Source organism: Oncorhynchus gorbuscha, linkage group LG14 (genome assembly GCF_021184085.1).
Source record: "Oncorhynchus gorbuscha isolate QuinsamMale2020 ecotype Even-year linkage group LG14, OgorEven_v1.0, whole genome shotgun sequence".
In the NCBI taxonomy this organism is placed as follows: domain Eukaryota; kingdom Metazoa; phylum Chordata; class Actinopteri; order Salmoniformes; family Salmonidae; genus Oncorhynchus; species Oncorhynchus gorbuscha.
Genome location: NC_060186.1, coordinates 51,949,773 through 51,970,507, shown reverse-complemented (window position 1 = coordinate 51,970,507; position 20,735 = coordinate 51,949,773). Strand labels below are relative to the sequence as shown.

The 20,735-nt window shown below is 41.9% G+C and overlaps 1 protein-coding gene across 2 annotated transcripts; it reads left to right on the top strand.

Moving 5' to 3' along the window:
* The first annotated feature begins 4,091 nt into the window (after window positions 1-4,091).
* Window positions 4,092-12,113, top strand: vgll2a (vestigial-like family member 2a). Of its 2 annotated transcripts, none has more exons than XM_046299405.1 (4): window positions 4,092-4,416; window positions 6,183-6,453; window positions 7,189-7,659; window positions 8,285-12,113. In XM_046299405.1, exons 1-4 carry the CDS (start codon window positions 4,330-4,332, stop codon window positions 8,323-8,325), a joined length of 870 nt encoding a protein of 289 aa, XP_046155361.1. In that variant the 5' UTR covers window positions 4,092-4,329; the 3' UTR covers window positions 8,326-12,113. The 2 variants fall into 2 exon arrangements, with proteins under 2 accessions (XP_046155361.1, XP_046155360.1); XM_046299404.1 differs by having other exon boundaries at window positions 8,141-12,113.
* Window positions 12,114-20,735: the final 8,622 nt, after the last annotated feature.

Below are 20,735 nucleotides of genomic sequence, written 5' to 3'. Positions count from 1 at the left end.
GTCAGGCGTGTCCAAAGGAATGAATGGGGTGGATGAATGGAGTCAGTGTGAATGTAAGCTCCACAGCTGATGCTCCCTGCTCCCGCCATTAAAGAGTGTTTGGATATCCACATTTCCTCCCAAGGCCGAACCACGACTTCATCGCAGTAATACTAGCAACAGGTGTCTCTGCCACGAGAAGGGGCTGCTGGGGCTCTACTGTGCGTATCACACTTATCTTATGCCATGTCGTGCTACATAGTCACAGCCCTGCCAAATCAATCAGACACACTGCAGGCCCACTGCTTCCTAATTGTCATAATATTGCCGGCCCTGATGTAGCAGGCCTCATGTTAAGAAGATGAAGTACTGTAATTAGAAACGGCAGTGGGGTTTCTTTTCTTCTTGATCACTACATTTTAAATGATCATTAGCTCAAGCAAAAGAGCCATGGTATACCACCTAGGATTTGACCTATGACCCCTGAACCTTGTGTAATTTTTGAAGCACCCCCATAATGAGCGCATGACCTATTTTCCTTCTGGTTTTAGTGACCTCCTGGAGGAATCTGTGCCTGTTCTATGCTCATGCATCGCTGGGCCTTGTGTGGCTGTGTGGCTGGGGACAGGTGTCACAATATCCCTCCTGAAACAGACACTCTCTTTCACATTTCACACTGGAACTCCCACCTCTAAAACAGTTGCTGTAGTCACATGGTGTGCAGCGGTTCACACCGAACAGAAGACCACAAACTCAATGATGATCAATGATTCCTCATAGACAACATGGAAGTCATGTCATGACAGCGGTTTGTTACCAATGACCTTCCTCTTCATTCGGTTTAAGGAGTCAGTTGTAAAATATGAAAACAGCTTTATTAGCAGTTGGAGGAGGCGTTAACATGTTTATTGATTTGTAAGTATGCAAATGTTTTTGTAGAGCTCCTGAAATAGCTAGGTAGTGACAATAATACTTTAAAAATGCATAATGAATGTTTAATTACTGGGACTAAAACATTGGACATACTGGACATTAGGTTAACACTGTAAACACCTGAAAAAGCCTATCCTACCACTATATTCAGTCATCATTTTGCAGAATGCCTCCTACCCCACCCTCATTCAGCCACTACATTAAGCATGTTTGCATTCCTCCATCACTTCAGGCTTGCTCTGGTAATGCCTTTGTGTGCCACCCCTTTCATCCCCTCACCCACACCCCTCCTGGCAGTAGCCTTGGCAGGACCCAGGCAGATTACCTATAGCCTAAATGAAAGGCCAGGGCCAAGGATCCCTCTCCATCAGGGGACCAAATAATGATTTTAGACTTGAGTCTTGGTCTAGGCAGTTCCCGTGTTGAACACAACAAGAAATAAAAGCAGTCTGTGAAGTGCACTCCACCTCCCCTCCTTTCCACCTCTTCTCTACCACCATTAGATGTGTTGAATGTGCTGTTGTCTTGGCGAGTTAGCTCCTATTAGCCTGGTGTTTACACTCACCTTCCGTTTCTTGTCTAAAAAAAAACAATTTGTGTTGAAATACAAACCATGTCGAGTTACACGAAATAAAACCACCTCATTGTTTCTGAGCTGTTACATCCGAAATGGAGAGTTATTGCAAATGGTAATGTTATCTGACTGACAGGTGTGGTTGCGCTGAGCTCTGAGTGAGTATAATGCGCAGGAAAGGAGATACATTTATCATGGTCGAAGACCTTTATGTTCCCCTTTCACCTAAATGTTCCCTTTGCAATATGCCTGTCTGTCTTTACTAACCATTTCACTACCTCCAGTGAATTCTCAAGTCAATTATTTAGCTCACTAAAAATCACATTATTAAGTGGGTGGTTCGAGCCCTGAATTCTGATTGGCTGACAGCCGTGGTATATCAGACCATATACCAAGGGTATGACAAAACATTTATTTTTACTGCTCTAATTACGTTGGTAAGTAGTTTATAATAGCAATAAGGCACCTCAGGGGTCTGTGGTCGGCCTTTGTCATTATACCATGGCTAAGGGATGTATCCAGGCACTCTGTGTTGCGTCGTGCATTATTGCTTAATTATAGGCCCTCTCACAAAATCCAGCGAGGACATTTGAATGTAATAAAATTGGTGAACTGTTAAAGATTTGAAATATTGATGAAGATGAAGATGATGACGACTATGATACGAACAAAGACGATGAGCGTATGAATAAGTTAAATAAGTGCTGGAATAAGCCCTTCTAAAAATGCAGAGTACTTTGTTTGTAGATCTGAGACAATGCTAACAATGTAATACATTCTGCAATCAAACTTGTTCCATGATGTAATCCCAAAAAATGTGTGGATATGTGCGCAACAAAAGTTCAACATTCACCTTTTGCTACTATTTCGGACAAGTCTATGCATAACATTTTATGCATTGGATAAATCGGAACTGATGCACCACACAGAACGCACTGCTGCAAGGCAAACACAGAATTCCATTGGAAATGAATGTATTTCTAGTTTACCAAAATGCAGTGACGCTGCGGGTCTGAACGAAGTGTAAAGTCAGCATGTGTTGCATGCATTCATTCCACTGCTGTGACCAGAGTGTTACTTCCAACCATGCAGTGATGCTGGGAGCCAGATTTCATCTGAAATCAGAGCTGAGCTGTTAATTGTGTGTTAAAGAGGGCTGATGTGTTAGGGGCCTGGTTCTCCCTGTCACAGCACTGGGCTGAGTTTCCCCCATGGTCATATTTCTGCCACAGTCAACAAGGATAATTGGGTGCAAAGACGCTCTCTTATCCAACTAGCCATCAAAGGGCTAGAATCATCTTTACCTTGTGTTTCCTTTATGGGATTTGTCCAACATCAGACAATTTTGTAGGAATTTTTCAATAGGTTTGTGTCCCTTCAATTGTTGAAAAGGTTAAATAAATAATTAGGGAGAGTATTTGCATATGAATTGTCATTACCTGTCTCACAATAGACTAGAGCAGCATTTCTATAATGTTAGCGGCTTCAATCCAGTGCCATTATTGTTTGTTGTGAAATGATCTAAATGTGTGACCTCCTCCATCTCTCTGGCCAGAGCTGGTTGAAGGAACCTGAATCCACCAAGCGTTTACAGAGGACAGGAATACCAAACATTCCAGACAGATTCCTAATAAAATCAAGGATGTGCCTGGCAATAACTGTCATTGGAAATGGATAGAGTTCATTTGTACTTTAAGATAGAAAAAAAATGTCTACCTCCCAATATTTGATGAGAAACAGGTGGTTGTTGATTCTTATCATTCAAACTATGTAATGCACTCTGACCCCGACACAAATTGTGACCAAACTGTTTGACCTCTGGCCTTGGAATCTGGCAGGCCACCTAGGGATTGTGGCACAGTGTGGGGTTGGAGTCCTGCATTCCTCTCCTTAATGTATTTAATCTGTTTACATAATTAATTAACACTACAAAACATCATTATGTTACATTCCTTATATTGACATTTCAGAGTCTTATTGTACTCGGGGGTGGAATTTGGGTGAATCAATTTACTGTCCCAATTGACTACAGTATACTGGTGTTGTATAGGATGCAGGTCCTGATATACACTGAGGGATTATCTTTAAAGTCTCCATTAGCAAAGGACATAAAATAGTGTTATTAATCGACCTATACGGCATACCACAGACCCATGAAGCTTGATGCTTCAAGGTTTCCTATCCAGGGCCCATCAAACTGTAAAAGTATTTGAAAATGTACTTTTTCTAAAGGTTTAGGTTTCGAAATGATTGACATCAAGTGCATGTTATTTACCAAACTTTGGACAATGTAACTTGGACTACAAATTAAACATAACATGTATGAAATGAACATATTGGTCTGTAATAAAGATTATATACAGGTAACATGCAGGTGCATATCAAAGGAATGAATTACAGGTAACAGTTGATATCAGGATGACTTTAGACTACAGTCAACATTTTGGGTGTACTAAGATCTCCAGTAAGTGACCTATCTGGCAGTGCTCCATTGTTCTTAATTTAGCATCACGCAGCTCATGGCGGTAATGAAATGTTTATTGCAGACTTTGGATAAAATACACCTGGTTGTGAAGTGCTTTTGTTCCCTCATTGGTCGGATGCAGGCTCGTCCAGAGACACGTCAAAACGGCTGGCTGTGTAATGACTTTACTTTTGCCGCCACGCGTTCCTGTCGCACTGACGGCGCGTAAAGACCGAAGGCAGGACGCGCAGCGCAATTGGGATAGAAACGCCGCTCTCCAACGTTCCAAGTTACTTTAACCTCTCCCCGTCTACAATCTCCAATGAAGATTTTGCTTATTCCGTCAAAATACTATCCGTGAGAATTCGCTTTTTTAGCCATGAGCTGCTTGGATGTTATGTATCAAGTGTATGGTCCACCACCTCAGCCTTATTTTGCCGCAGCGTATAGCCCATATCATCACCAGGTACGTTATTGATGTGTTGTTTAAACTACTGGCAGATTTGGTTCAGGGAAAGTTTTGTCAGACTTTGATGAAAAACTTGAATTGCGCATTATTATAAATCATTTGATTTATCCAGGCCTGCTGTATTTTGGCATTGTCCACTCTCAAAATGATTCTCCATGACAGCCTTCAGTCGATTGTGGAAACAATAGTCCTCCTTACCTACAGTTACACCTATTTAAGAGGAACTTATTAGCCTTACTTTTGATTGATGTTTCCTTAATGAATAATGATAGCCATTCCTCCTTGCATTGTTATTCAGAAGCGTACCTAATTTGCGTGATAATATTTTTAGTTGATAACATATATATTTTTGTTTTAGTTGCTTAGGCTATCGCTCTCCCTCGGTCTTGTCCTGCAAAATCGAATCACTCAGGCTATTGCATACTTTTCCGTTTAGGCTACTGAATTTGATTGCGTCTTCTATTGCCATTTCAATTAGGATATTTTGCAATCTGTAGGTTATGGGTTAGATAGGCTTATTCAAATATGTAGATTGAAAAGGCCAAGGCCTTTATTAACTTTATTAACCAATCAATACAAAATACTTATGGGTCATTAATAGAGTTTAGGCTTCGGCTATGTTCGCAACTTTTATTAATCGTTCGTCAAGTACAATTATTATTATTTTATTGTTTTAATCTGTAGGCTGTAATTTATTACTTTTTACATTCATAATAATTATTTTGTCTGGACGTGTCCACTTTTCTACATAAAATGTAATTAGTGCTCTGGTAACGATTTCGTTGGCGCACATCCTGCGATACATATCTGTAGATTAAATGAATGCTGCTTGTGCATGCACAAGAACCTGTAAGGCGTTTGGGATATTCGGTTTCCAGACGTGCATTGGTGCTAAGGCCCTCTTAAAGCTGTGCCACTTTCTTAAAACCTCTCACAGTCAATATACAAATTCAGATCTTTGTTTGCACAGAGAGCTGGTTTTCAGATGTCAAATAGTGCGAACGTCTTCTTTAAATGTAGTATGCAGAGAGAAAAGGGAATACTGGGATTCACTTCGACACGCTCCAAAGCTCACATATGGTGGTGCTACTCTGTTTATTATCTCTCCTGATTGCCTAAGTCACTTTTACCCCTACCTACATGTACATATTACCTCAATTACCTCATCTACCGGTGACATACTCATTGTATATAGTCCCGTTATTGTTGTTTTATTGTGTTACTATTTCTAACTGTTCTTACTTTTTAACTTTGCAATGTTGGGAAAGGGCTCGTAAGTAAGCATTTCGCTCTGAAGTCTAAACGTGTTGCATGTGACAAATACAATTTGATTTGATGGTTCATAATTAAGAAATTAACAAATATGCTCACGGGTTTAAATTGAATAGCTTTGAACTTGAATCCAACCACTGCCTCCTCTTTGAGTAGGCCTATGAATGAGGAGAGGATACTAAACTTATTAATAAGTACCTGCCATTTTGAATATAGCCTAAAAAGCGCACAGATGCCACAATATAACGCGATTGCACAACTGTTGGACAATCCCTGAGCCGACAAAATGAAAAATATGTTGATGTGCCCTTGAGCAGGGTACTTAACCCTAATTTCTCCAGGGTAGCCTTTAGTAATGCCTGGCCGTGACCCATCAAATGATCATGTGCAGGTGAAATTCAAATTGATAATTGGTAACTGCCTTGATAGGAATTCGTATCAAATGCGTGTCAAGGCTTTTCAATTCTGACGTTTTTTAACGGATGTTTCAGAAATTGGCATTTTATTCCAAAATGCAAGAAGCGCAAGAGAGCATCAGCGGGGGCAGCTCGTTCTCAAATCTCCCTGGGCCGACGATTAAGGAGGAAGACTGCGCGCGAGAGAAGGATCACCCTCCGGAGGCCGAGTACCTGAACTCGCGATGCGTGCTTTTCACCTACTTCCACGGGGACATCAGCTCGGTGGTGGACGAGCACTTCAGCCGGGCCCTCAGCCAGCCAACCAGCTACGTCCACGGGTCGGCGAGCAACAAGTCTGCACGAGGTAGGTCTACATCCACCTCATGGAGAGGATCACCGAACCACTCCAAACACCTGTCCACGCGGTTTCATTTGATCACAATGACTTGTATGTATGTCTTGCATGCAAGTGAGTTTTTGTGTGTGTGTGTGTTTTGTATATTATTGTGTTCACATCTTACTCAAATACACTTCATTTTAAACTGGATTTTTTTCGGAACAAATCAACGAATTCCTCTGTTTGCTCCCATAGTTTCAGTTTTAGTCTGCAGTCATTCACTCTCATTTGTGTTGGATCAAAATCGCAACGGAATCGCAAAGTAAAACAACATTGATGGAAAGGCAGTTGAAAATAATAACACGCTGTTCTGTGTAATGTAGGGCTCAGACTTACTCACTATATTGTAGGGGAATTTGTAGTGAGGGTTTGGTAAGCTATAATTTGTTCTGTTGCATTTTACTCCTTAATTAATTAATATAAAATGTAATTATATGACCAATATTATGTAGCCAATCATTTTCCAATTTTGATCAACCTTCAGGAATAACCGACAACAACAATATTTATCCATGCATCTTTTTCACAATGTTTTCCTTTATTTCATCCTTTCAAATGAATTGATAATTGAATGATCCTAGTCGCTTTTTTTGTTGCCATATTCTCAGAACTGGCTTATCGATCCTCACCCACAGATACATTCATTGTCTTTACCACTTAATTGATCTGTGATTGAGCATTTCAATGTGTCTGGATTCCCAGATGGATTATTCCCGATGAGCCAGAGGAGTTTCCCCCCATCCTTCTGGAACAGTGCGTACCAGCCCTCGTCCCTGAGCAGTGCCTTAGGATCCTCCTACTCAGACATACCCTTCCCTGGGGACCCCTACTCCTCTGCCTCTCTACACAGCCACCTCCACCAGGCCACCCCAGAGCCCTGGCACCACTCACACCACCACCACCATTCTTACTCACTCGGTGGGGCCATCGGCACCCAGGGCTCCCCCTACCCTCGACCCAGCATGCACGAAGTCTACGGCACGCACTTTGACCCCCGCTACAGTTCTCTGCTGGTGCCCTCTGTCCGGCCGCACCGACTCCCTCCATCCACTGTCCCCGGACCCAGTGCCTCACCGTGTGACATTGGGAAGAGCGAGTCAGTCAGCTCGGCCTGGACTGGGGCGTTCACAGGGGCAGACATCAGCCAGAGCATCGGCCTCAATGTGGATGCAGGTAACAACAACAGCGATAACAACAACCGCACACAACATGCAGTGTTAACTCTTCATAAAGGACTAGCTGTTCCAAGTGCACTTCAGAATAGCCTGCATCATTTCATTTTCCTCAAACATTCATGACTACTATTGAACGCTCTCCAATTAATTGAATGCACAAGTTCAGAAACTGTGTGACGCCTTTCACGACGGGGCTTATGCTTCCATTCATAACATTATGCAGGGTTTTGTTCTCCCCGGGGGGAAAAACAGTTGTCTTGTCAAGGCCACTCTCCAACACTAAGAAAGACCAATGTATTTATGGGTTTAACAGGTCGAGTTCTCTGTCTCTTCTTTCTCCTGGGAGGCAATATGCTTTTCCACTTTTCTGCTTTAAGGGCTTCCTGCTTCTACATATAAGCCATTTGGTCTCCCTCTTCCTAATCCTTCTCTTGCCCTCCCTTTTTCTTTTCTCTCTTTTTTTCTCTCTTTCCTCTCAGGTCTGCAGGTCCAGGATAAGAGCAAGGACTTGTACTGGTTTTAAAGCTCTGCTGCCCTCCCAGGCCCGAGCTGGCCTCTGTGTTTCTCTGCACTGTATGATATTGACAGACATTTTCTGTAACAGATTCTAATCTCACTTGCAGCTCGACGCTACACCTTCAGTGGCGGAAACATCCTCAGCTGAAATGACTCGGATACTCTCTGCTGGAAATGCAGTGGACAAGGGGGAGAATCTAAAACTCTCTCCTACTAAAGAGAAAGGAGGGGAGAAACCATGCAGGACTTGCTGGACAGCTTGCCAGAAATGCTCTGTGGTGTGACTGACAAAATGTTATCTGGCCAAGACTGAACACTTTCCTCCAAAGAGGACACTTGTTGAAAAAGAAAAAAAGAGTGAAACTGGAAAGTAAAAAATTTGATTTGACGAGAGCATACTCAGACTGGAAAACACTATTTGCTATTGTGTTTTTTTATATATATATATATATGAAAGGAGAGGAGCAAGAGAAAGGAGCATTCTCTAACATGACTGAAGTGAGCAGCGGCTATTTGAAGCCATTTGACTCTGTCTTGCTCCCCAGCAGCTGTCAACGACAACTGTTTCAGTACTCAACGGACACACACAATTGTAGTGTCACTGCACAGTTTTTGACCAGGGGCTCTGGTCTTCATAAATTGAGCATTTTGTCAAATCTGGACCTTGACCCACAGGGAACAACTGGTTTGACTGGTGATTTTTGAGGTGCGGGGTGGACAGGAGGTAGCAGAAGTGGATACGCACAACTGTGCTATGTATGTCTGTGTGCCATATCTGGGCAGTGCTACAGTATATGTGATCTTTATGTACTTATTCCCCATTGTTTTTCAGTCATCCCAGGTATAAGTCAACATCAGTCATTATCCATGGTATATTGTGAACATATTAATATATTGACCTTTTAAAGTATTTTTTCTTGATCCAGTTGTAATGTAATGTCAATGTGTTGTATGCCTCAGCCTGTAATTATAAAGCAATGGGACAATGTGATTAAAACTCAACTTTAGAGATAAAATGCGTAGTCTATAGAATACACAATTTCATAGACAGTTAATTTGAAAACTATCCTGTTTGATGATGTGAGTTCTGGTTAGTTTCGTCAATGATATAATGTGTACAAAATAGATATCGTTCAGCCATCTGCAAGCACAACTTAAAGGAAAATGCCACCCCCAAACTTTTGGTATTTGTTTCATTAGTCCATTGTTGACAAATGTTTTACTTGTCAGCAATCAAGTTCTCAAGATATTTAGCCTTCAAAATACAGAAATTATCCCCTATGATGTAACTTGCATCATGTGATGCTGTGTTTTGCATCATATGACAACAATGGACTAATGAAACAAATACCAAAAGATAGTTTTGGGGTGGACTTTTCCTTTAGGTGTTCAATTTTGACCTTCCACTACCTAATGCAATGTCAGTGTACTGGGGTTTGCATTAACCTGAAATCATTCTCTTGTAGATGCTGATGCTTCAACTTGTCAATGTAAAGACATATTTCTAAAGAGCATTCAATACCGAACACCAGCAGAAAGTCTTAAGAAGTATTTGTACAGAATAGTATTTGACCTTGTCTGGAAGAATACTATTCAAGAACATTCAACTAAGCTGTTCTTGAGAAGAGCTACTTTATTAAGGAAAAATGGACTGTGATTGTGATATGTGGTTGTCCCACCTAGCTATCTTAAGATGAATGCTCCAACTGTGCGTCACTAAATAAGAGTGTCCGCTAAATGACTCAAATGTTCAAATGTAAGAGGCCAGGGGATATTTCTTTCACTATATTCAATACCGTCTCTATTTTCTCCAAGGACATACTTTTCTCCTCGAAGACATTCAAAAGGCTACATACAAACAGGCCACAATTAACACAGAACTTAATGATCGGAGGGAGAAAAAGCAATGGAACGGTCATAAGAATCAGGGGGCTGAAAAGGACATCGGGGAAAGAAAAGACCATTTCAACAAATTCAAACAAAAATAATGTGAGGCTGCCGTCATGTGTTCCCTTTCTTGGTTGTGTTTCAGTTTAGCACAGGACAGCTGTAGATTAATATCAGCTTCTGGCAAAAGTGATGAATGACAAGAGAGAGGTGGAGGGTCTCTCACTCCCTGGAGAACCCCCAACAAAGGAATATTCTCAGAGACATTTTTGTTTTTAGCAGTTAATGGGGATGACGTGCAATTGGCAGGTAAAATAGGCTACATGGAGTGTTTGGGTGAATTAATTACTGCATCTAGGCTAAGTGGAAAATTATTCAGCGACATCGTGGGTAAAAACAATTGCTTGTTTAAATGGGATATATAGCCTATGAAAAAAAGGGCATAGCATAATAGATTGTTGTGTAGGCAATAACAGACCAATGTTTTGTTTGAGTGTGCCACCCAGAACTGTTCATATGGAAAACGTGAGTCTTGTTCCCATGCCGTCGGCACCACGTATCTGACTCGGACCTGTTGCAAAGCGTGTGAGCAGGCTGGTCCTCGGAACATGCGACGGGACACTCGATAGCCTTTCGTGTCCCTATTAGGTATATTTGTGAGGTTAACGCATAAACTGAAGGCAAGAACTCAGAAATTGTTGGTTGCTATAGAGATCGAGCGGAGCTGTCATTAACATTCTCCTAAAAACACCATTTATGGAGTGTGTAATCTGGCTCCAGTTGTCACTGTGCGTGACCTTCAGCCTCTGACGGACAATGAGCTACCACGGAGTTACCGCAAGTCAGCACAAAGACAACAGGAGCACTGCCTCCGCTATTCCAGCACCATCTCAACTCAAGCATTTAAACATCAAATCAGCAAAGCTGTATATGCTTAGTTTATTACACTGAAAACAAAGATACCAAAAACAATTTCATCCAATCAATTTTGCTAAATATGATGTCCATGGTACTTATTTCTGTCTGTGTATGTCTGTGTGCGTGCCCAAGTTTAAAAAAAGAAAAGTTGACTCATACTACTTGTAGACTGGTTGAATGCCAATCCCATCATCCTCTCTTTCAAGTGGGAAAAACGGTCTATGGCTCTGTCATACAGTATGCTTGTAGATTTCATAGGCTACCTAGCTAAAATGTTTGCTAGCCTAACTACCCTCGCATAGTCAAAAATGAACCAGCTAAGTTAGCTAGCTAGTTAATGTGAGCCTACTTGACTACATAATGAACTTCAATCGTCTCAGGCCAGTGACAAAATATATTAATTTATGGTTAGATCAGAATTGCCATCATAATCATTGGCCTGTACAGAGAATTTAGTCAAAACCACCAGTCCAAATCCCCATCTCCACCCATGGCTTAGGAAAAGCAACAATTTAGCAAGCTAGCTACTGCAGGACATCAACACAAGCAGACCAGAAACAGACACGTTTTTCTGACAATGAAGATGTTTAGCTTAGGATGTGATTTGATTGGTGTGAAGTCAAATCCGAACTGGCCTCCCTTGGGAGGCATTGGAGGTGCCGGTACTCAACTCCGGTGAGCTCCTGCCCAAGTCAAGCACTGTCTATCACAGAGCCTCAGCTTCACCATCACACGCACTGCCATGCTCGCATTGCCACAGTCAGTTCTCTCTTTGCAGCGCCAGCGTTCCAGATTAATGTTAATCAAGTCACGTTCAGCCTTGGGTAGAGTTTATGGCTCGGTCTCTCCCCAAACTCAAGACAGGATCACTTACATGTACCACCTGAGATACTGGTAATGTGCTACGTTATAGCATGTCATCTCTTCAGCCTCTGTTTCTTTCTTTGTCTTTCTTCATGGTTCAGGAATCCATCAAATAAAGGTGAAATAAATAAAAAATTGATGGACGAGCTGCTGTCAACGGTTCAAATGAATTCATGGAGGGTGTTTATGAAAGAAAGGAAAAATCAATCATGGACCTCTGTAAATGCACTGATGGTCAACCATATGAATTAGTGGGCCGTTGAAAAGGTCACAGGCCAAAAGACAACTATTGACAACATGAGAAACTCGCACAATATATCTCAATAATTAACAAGGTTAATGATTTCTACAGTATGTCTTCATCTGTGTCTGTGAGCTCACTTTTGTATTAAAAAACGTTGATGATACAAATCGCTAGGGAAGATTATTTGCTCATGAAATTAATGAATGTCAAGGGCCAGACAAAACCTCCTGGTGGGCCAGTTATTACCCTGGGGCTTCTGGCATAGCATCACTGTTGTAATGCCTGCTACTTGGCCCTCTCACCACCATTGAACAAAGGAGTCGGATGTTGGAGTTTGTATGATACCGCCTCTCCCTAGTTGTAGAGGAATGCCAACCACACGAATGCTGGAGCTGTAGAGCGGCTCTGTATGACATTCAGACCATCCACATGTGCCACATGGCGGGCGATTCTCACACCATGGCCATTGGCATTTTTCTCATTAGTCAACATAAGCGCTACAAATGCGAACTTGGAACCATGTCAACACAGGAGCATCATGCTGAAAAAGGACAAACTCCCTGATGGTGCTATGGAGCAAACTGTTTTTGAAACATGCTTTTAGGTGAATATTTAATTTAGGCTGCTATTGATTTTGAATGTATTTTAAAGCCAGAAATTCAGCATATCCATCTACGTACCACATAGCTAGAGTGGTTACCAAGACTCTGGATGATCTGTATTGTCTTAAGTTTGACCTCAAACTGACATTCCATGTCTCAGGGTGGCTAGAGGATGTTTCTGAAATAACAGTGGATAAAAGATCATCCAAACCATTTTAGTCAACTGGTCTGTGGGGGACTACTGGACACAATTCAATGGATATCAATGAACAAAGAGGTAAGAATATGCATACTATAAGATGTTGAAGGCTGGATGTATTGGGTGCAGATGACTGAACTGCTCACTTTATTTTGTTTGTGTCTGCAGGGAGAGAGACAAGGAGGTACATAAAGGTATTTCAATTAGTGTCGGTATGTTATGCAAATCACATGTACCATCCTCCTCCCTTACCTCTTCAATGAAAATCACTTGTACCATCCTCCTCCCTTACCTCTTCAATGCAAATCACATGTACCATCCTCCTCCCTTACCTCTTCAATGAAAATCACATGTACCATCCTCCTCCCTTACCTCTTCAATGAAAATCACATGTACCATCCTCCTCCCTTACCTCTTCAATGCAAATCACATGTACCATCCTCCTCCCTTACCTCTTCAATGAAAATCACATGTACCATCCTCCTCCCTTACCTCTTCAATGAAAATCACATAGGCCTCTACATTACGGACGAGGTAGGTGTATAGTTTTGAATATAAATCCGCAAACAGTTTTTTAAATTCACATTCACCACAAAAACAAAAGGTATGAATACTGTTGTGAGCATGTTAAACATCTGTATAATTTGTTAAACATCTGTATAAACATCTGTATAATTACTATTTTGGGGATTCACACACTTCCACCTCCTTACACCTCTGATGAAAATCATTCTGGCTATGGATACGGAGAACATCCGCACATTAACATCAACACGCCAGAGGATATACCCATTGGACTTGGGGCTGTGGATACGGAGAACATCAGCACATTAACATCAACACGCCAGAGGATATACCCATTGGACTTGGGGCTGTGGATACAGAGGACATCCACACATTAATATCAACACAACACGCCAGAGGATATACCCATTGGACTTGGGGCTGTGGATACGGAGAACATCAACACATTAACATCAACACGCCAGAGGATATACCCATTGGACTTGGGGCTGTGGATACGGAGAACATCAACACATTAACATCAACACGCCAGAGGATATACCCATTGGACTTGGGGCTGTGGATACGGAGAACATCAACACATTAACATCAACACGCCAGAGGATATACCCATTGGACTTGGGGCTGTGGATACGGAGAACATCAACACATTAACATCAACACGCCAGAGGATATACCCATTGGACTTGGGGCTGTGGATACGGAGAACATCAACACATTAACATCAACACGCACATTAACATCAGAGAGATATACCCATTGGACTTGGGGCTGTGGATACGGAGAACATCAACACATTAACATCAACACGCCAGAGGATATACCCATTGGACTTGGGGCTGTGGATACGGAGAACATCAACACATTAACATCAACACGCCAGAGGATATTAACATCAACACGCCAGACCTGTGGATACATTGGACTTGGGGCTGTGGATACGGAGAACATCAACACATTAACATCAACACGCCAGAGGATATACCCATTGGACTTGGGGCTGTGGATACGGAGAACATCAACACATTAACATCAACACGCCAGAGGATATACCCATTGGACTTGGGGCTGTGGATACGGAGAACATCAACACATTAACATCAACACGCCAGAGGATATACCCATTGGACTTGGGGCTGTGGATACGGAGAACATCAACACATTAACATCAACACGCCAGAGGATATACCCATTGGACTTGGGGCTGTGGATACGGAGAACATCAACACATTAACATCAACACGCCAGAGGATATACCCATTGGACTTGGGGCTGTGGATACGGAGAACATCAACACATTAACATCAACACGCCAGAGGATATACCCATTGGACTTGGGGCTGTGGACACGGAGAACATCAACACATTAACATCAACACGCCAGAGGATATACCCATTGGACTTGGTACTCAGCTGGGAGTTTACATCATATTTCAAAAAAATAAATGAATTCTGCTTTGCCACTAAAATCATTATAAACACTGACAACTAAAATATTGTGTTGTTGTTGTTATGCATATTATTAATAATAATAATAACGGGAAGGTAGGGGGGTCCTCTTCGAGGATCCATTATAGGGGAGTTACTCCACAGCTTCAATTTTAAGAACCCCTAAAGCAAACTCCAGGAAACATTTATTTTCAGAGTGTAGGAGCTGATGCCATTTTGAACTCACGTAGATCTGAAGGCATGTCGTTCATCATGTAAAACCTACTAACTCTAGAACGCCACAGTGGAATTACATTTCTAAACATTACACATGTTAGACTTTATTATCGAAGACCCAATAAAGATTTGTTTTCGAGTGCGTACAGAAGCTTTTGCCCACTCGTGCCTACACACAACGCATATATTTCATCAATATAGAAGTTACATTTCTAGATGGACTTGACAAAACAGACTGAAGAACTCAAAATCTGTGGGGGAGAAGTGTTTACTTTTACTTTTCAGCCAGTGAACTTCACTTCCGTCTCAGCACTGATTTATGAAGTTTGGAGTAAACCTGTGTTAAGTGAGAATATCCTATTTCACTGCAGCACTCACTGTTTGCATGTTAACTGGGCTGGAACACTCCTAACAATGGGTAGGAATCATCATGTCTTGTTCTGGGAATTCTTCACATATCTAATACGCTTGCTACAGTCCTCTGGGTGGGAGAAACAAAGTCTGTGGTTACAAACGACAAAAAAAATGTCACTGGAAGGTAAGAGAAGATCTTGTACCGTGAATGAGGCCTCAACGAGAAATTGTTGACATTGGAGAGAGTATTTGTTAACGCACGTTTGTGTAAGAGTTTTGATGGACACACAAGCCTAATACAATGGACGGGGGAACAGAGAAAACACACTTTCAAGTCCAACAGCCAATGGCAGAGTAAAAGCTTCAGAGCTGTGAACTTCAGCCACAAAGTTATCCATTTTCCACCTGCCGCCAGAGGAAGAAGTCACTGGTTTTGTTCCATAGCTTTTATTTTGCTTTTCCATCGTCGCCTCTCCATAAAACTGGAGCCCCTTGGTGAAATACATGCATCAACAAAGTCATTGACCGACCTACATGAACAAATCACAAAATGTATGGTCATGTTGTCACACAATATGTTGTGAAATTTGTTATGAATTTATTGTAATGTATTGTAATGTTTTTCAAATGTATAACTGCCTTCATTTTGCTGGACCTCAGGAAGAGCCAAGGCAGCAGCTACTGGGCATCCACAATAATTACAAATCTGCAATTACTGACCAGAAATGCAGGACATTAAAGGGGAGAAGAGAAAGGAGGGAAAGTTGAAAAATATCTGTGGTGATCGCTGGCCAATACTTTACAGCCGAAGCTGTCTGTTGCTGGATAAATCAAATGTTCTTGGAAAACATACAGTCAATTGGTGTTAAAGATGGAGACTCATGATCAACCAGAAAAAAACACAGATAATGCATTTTAGAAATGCAGGTACTAAGAGAAGTGTTTTTCAGTTGTGTTTTGGTGAAGACATTCTTGAATTTACAAGCAATTATAAGTATTTGGGTCTCTTTATTGATGAACATGTTACCTTTCTATACGAAACATCTGCCCTGGCCGAATCAGCAAGTAGAGCTCTTATGGAAAACAAAAACACTCAAGAGATATTGGTTATAAGAGTATTCCAAACCGTATCAGACGTGCGTGTGTCCTGTTCTGGACTATTCAGCAGGAATGTCTGAATTGTTCAACAGTCTGACAGTCAACATCTGTACGAAAACCAAATTAAGGGAGACATAAATATGATCATAAAACAACTGTGGATGCAATATGAAGAAAATGGGTGGAGGAGAGTATTCGTAAACCCAAATTGAGAACCTTTTGTTTGAATAAGGGTGAATTAGTGTGTGAGAGACATATTATGTATAACCTACCTAAAAGCAAGAGATCGCTGTGTGCGCAGGTGAGATGGCGCCGGAGAAGAAGGCAGACGTTTTACGTGTCTTCACCCGATTGTGTTTTTTGTTCGTTTATTCACGTTTTCTGTAACTTATTTTTTTACTTATTTTGTACATAAATGTTGCCGCTACTGTCTCTTATGACCGAAAAGAACTTCTGGACATCAGGACTGTGATCACTCACCACGGACTGGCAGAATACATTTTTTAGCCCGACTCGAACGATATACTGCTTTCTCAGGAACAGGCCACATCACCAACAAACTAACATGGTCCAAGCACACAAAGACAGTCGTGAAGAGGGCACGACAAAATCTATTCCCTCTCGGGAGACTGAAAGGACTTGGCATGGGTCCTCAGATCCTCAAAAGGTTCTACAGCTGCACCATCGAGAGTATCCAGACTGGTTGCATCACTGCCTGGTATAGCAACTGCTCGGCCGCTGACCGCAAGGCACTACAGAGGGTAGTGTGAATGGCCCAGTACATCACTGGAGCCAAGCTTCCTGTCATCCAGGACCTCTATACCAGGTGGTGTCAGAGGAAGGCCCTAAAAATCGTCAAAGACTCCAGCCACCCTAGTCATAGACTGTTCTCTCTGCTACCGCACGGCAAGCGGTACCGGAGCGCCAAGTCTAAGTCCAAGAGGCTTCTAAGCACATTGTGACTAATACATTTTGATTTGATTTGATTTGAGATCAAGGATATTGCCTCTGCATATTGAAACAAGTCGGTATTGTGGTGAAATGCAAGAGGAAAGCCTATGTAACTATTTTGACCTCTGACCTTTGAAATCGAGAATGAAACTCATTTTATCCTCTATTGCCCTTTCTACAATGACATACGCTTGCTCTTATTCCAGAAAGCACACCAGATATAACCTCCCATTACGTGGCTGAGCGATGAGGAGAAACTGATGTGTTTCCATTGTGTATTTCTGTTTGCAGAATATTTCGATAAAGCCTGGAATAAAAAACAAAGGGCTACCAAAAATAAAATTGCACAAATATTTAGCCTCTATGTGGTAAATGGTACATGTGTATATAGATTGTGAATAATCTTCTCTTTGTGCCAGACTTATTCAAATGCCTCCTATTTCTTTGTTTTTGTTCTCTTTTTTTCTATGTATTTATCTGTGTATGTTATGTTTGAATGTATGTACTGTATATATGTATTTATGTACAGTTGAAGTTTACATACACCTTAGCCAAATACATTTTTCACTATTCCTAGAGCTCAGATTGAATTCCCCTGCTTGGTGAGATTACTTCCCTTTTAAAATGTATGTATACAGAGGACAACTGCCCAGTGGGATAACATTTGAGGCAGCTTTCAAAGTGATGTGCCACTCATTGAGCCCCGGGATTAAAGGGCCACTTCATTCCTGCAAATGAAGATGGCAGGATTGAGATGGAAAACTCTGGTTTTCATAGAGAAGCAGCTGGTTACATAAATCATACTCATATGAGCGGAGTTGAGCTTATACTGTGCAGTGCTCCTATTTCATACACCCCCTCGGTGCATTCTGACCATCTCTACTTATACTCACCGCCTCCAAGGACAGAGAAGCACACACTACCATACTTAGCACATCAAGGGATGGAGCCCCGAAATAACACACTTGTACCTCGCTCTGTTAGTTCGGTGACATCAGGCACAAGCAGGGCAGCAGTTCAGATGGCGTGAGAGGGTCCAAGATGGCCGGCACCACAGTACCCTCTTGGTCGGCCTGATTTACGAGACTCTGTGGCTCCGTCCGTCCAGTGTGCCATGCTACAGGGGAACAGCCACCACGTCCTCCGGCCCAGCTGTTCCAGAAACTCTCAGGGGCAGTGAAAGCTTGGCCTCTGGAAGGGCTCCCTCCTCCAAAATGTCTGTGTCAAGTCATATCTGTAGGATAAATTGTTCCCATCAATTGCAATCACTTTATTTTGAAGATGATGGACCCTGCGTCTGCACAGGGCACCATATTCTTTGAACTGTGCGTCTTGAGAGTAGTGGTACATCTCCCTTCTAAAAGAGGTAGACCTTGTCAGACAGACATGGTTCCATTTAGTGATAAACTGAGTGTGCAACAATTGACTTTGAACTGAATACATGATGGGAATGGAAGTTTGCCATGCTACTGGAGCACTCCGACATAGATATGTGAGGAACAAGATGTTGATTTCCGTTTGTTGCGGTAATTAAGTCATGTTCAAGAAACAAACCATGTGTTTGTGTGCATGTGTGCGTGTGTGCATGCATGATGGTGTTGTTGTAGGTGTGAGGATCATAGCGGAACACAGACAGAAAAAAGGGCCTCTGCCACACCTTTAAACTGGCACTGTCTGTCCATGGAGGGTGAGGAATGTTGAGAGCCAGGGAGCTAGAGTGCTGGATCCCACACAATGCCAGGATTAGGTATCAGCTATTCCAAATGTCAACAATTCTTCACTCTCCAAAGTCACCGCACTTTTTCATGTCCCATGACCTCCGGACTTGCTGTGATAATGGTAAACAAACATGGTCTTACCTGGCCAGGTAACATGAAACCCCCCAACTTCCTGCTCTGGCACCCCTAAGAGCCTAGGTCCAAGCCCCACTACCATTAGTGTTGTGCCCCTGGGGTGGGGGGCTTTGGGAAGGGATGGGGGGTTGGGGCAGGGAGCTCAACAGTCCGAGCGAAAAAGAGGGAGGGGGAACAAAAGAGCAGAGACGAGGCAGAAAGAGTAGGGGATGAGTCGCTCTGGATAAGAGCGTCTGCTAAATGACTTAAATGTAAATGTAAATGGATGAGAAGAGATTGGTGAGGTGTGAAGCTGAGGTGTGAAGGTGAGGTGTGAAAGTGAGGTGTGAAGGTGAGGTGTGAAGGTGAGGTGTGAAGGTGAGGGGTGAAAGTGAGGTGTGAAAGTGAGGTGTGAAGGTGAGGTGTGAAGGTGAGGTGTGAAAGTGGGGTGTGAAGGTGAGGTGTGAAAGTGAGAGGTGCTGAGAGCAAGGATAGAGCCTGACAATGACTGATAGAAACAAGAATAGTGTAGTTTAAAGTGGATTTGTCTTTGTTTGTTAGGGTTTCTTTTGAGGAGAACATATCTGAATGCCAAAATTGCAGATGTAGATGATTGCCCTCAATATGAGAGCAGTAATAGTCAGAAGAGCAAATTATTGCATAGGTTAGATATGTAGAGTAAAGAGCATAAAAACAACTGACACGTTTGTTTAGTGCAAGAAAGATTTAAGAGCTTGGGACTATAAGGTTATATCTGCAAAAAGATGATTCTGAGATAAATGTCTTCAACGTTCAGAATCCTCATTGGTTTGAATGGTGTCAGCAATTTTTATATAGTATTTTTTAGAACTTAACAACATGAACTGGTGTATTTCGAGTACTGTGTAGGTAGAGAACATTGAACAGGTCAAGGCTTTGTCAATAACTGTCACGCCCTGACCATAGAGTGCCCTCTGGGTTCTCTATGGTGTAATAGGTCAGAGCGTGACTAGGTTTTATTTCTAGTTATTATAGTTCTATGTTGGTGTGTGAGTATGGTTCCCAATTGGAGGCAGCTGATTATCGTTGCCTCTAATTGGGGATCATACTTAGTGTGTTCCTTTTCCCACCTGCATTGTGGGATATTGTTTTGTTTAGTGCCTGTGTGCACTACGAATGGCACGTTCGTTAAAAATGCAGATAAAAAACCTTCTAGTCCCAAGCTCTTGAACACATGTATGGTACATGATGTAATCCTGCGGCAACATGAAATGTTAATTATTATGTGGATTACAATTAATGGACATTTTTGTAGGGGTTGACACATTTTTTCATTAGGGCAAATAAAGTATGACATTTCAATGTGGAAACTGCAAACTTTAGAAGCCTTTTTCAAACTCCAATACACTACAAGTTTGCATTTCCTGTTTTACAAGAAAA

Bases quoted from the DNA above. Each gene is read 5' to 3' on its own strand.
- vgll2a (XM_046299404.1), top strand. From the start codon at position 4,330: ATGAGCTGCTTGGATGTTATGTATCAAGTGTATGGTCCACCACCTCAG. The intron at 4,417-6,182 runs GTACGTTATTGA...CGGATGTTTCAG, and splicing joins ATAGCCCATATCATCACCAG to AAATTGGCATTTTATTCCAA. The intron at 7,660-8,140 runs GTAACAACAACA...CTTTCCTCTCAG, and splicing joins CGGCCTCAATGTGGATGCAG to GTCTGCAGGTCCAGGATAAG.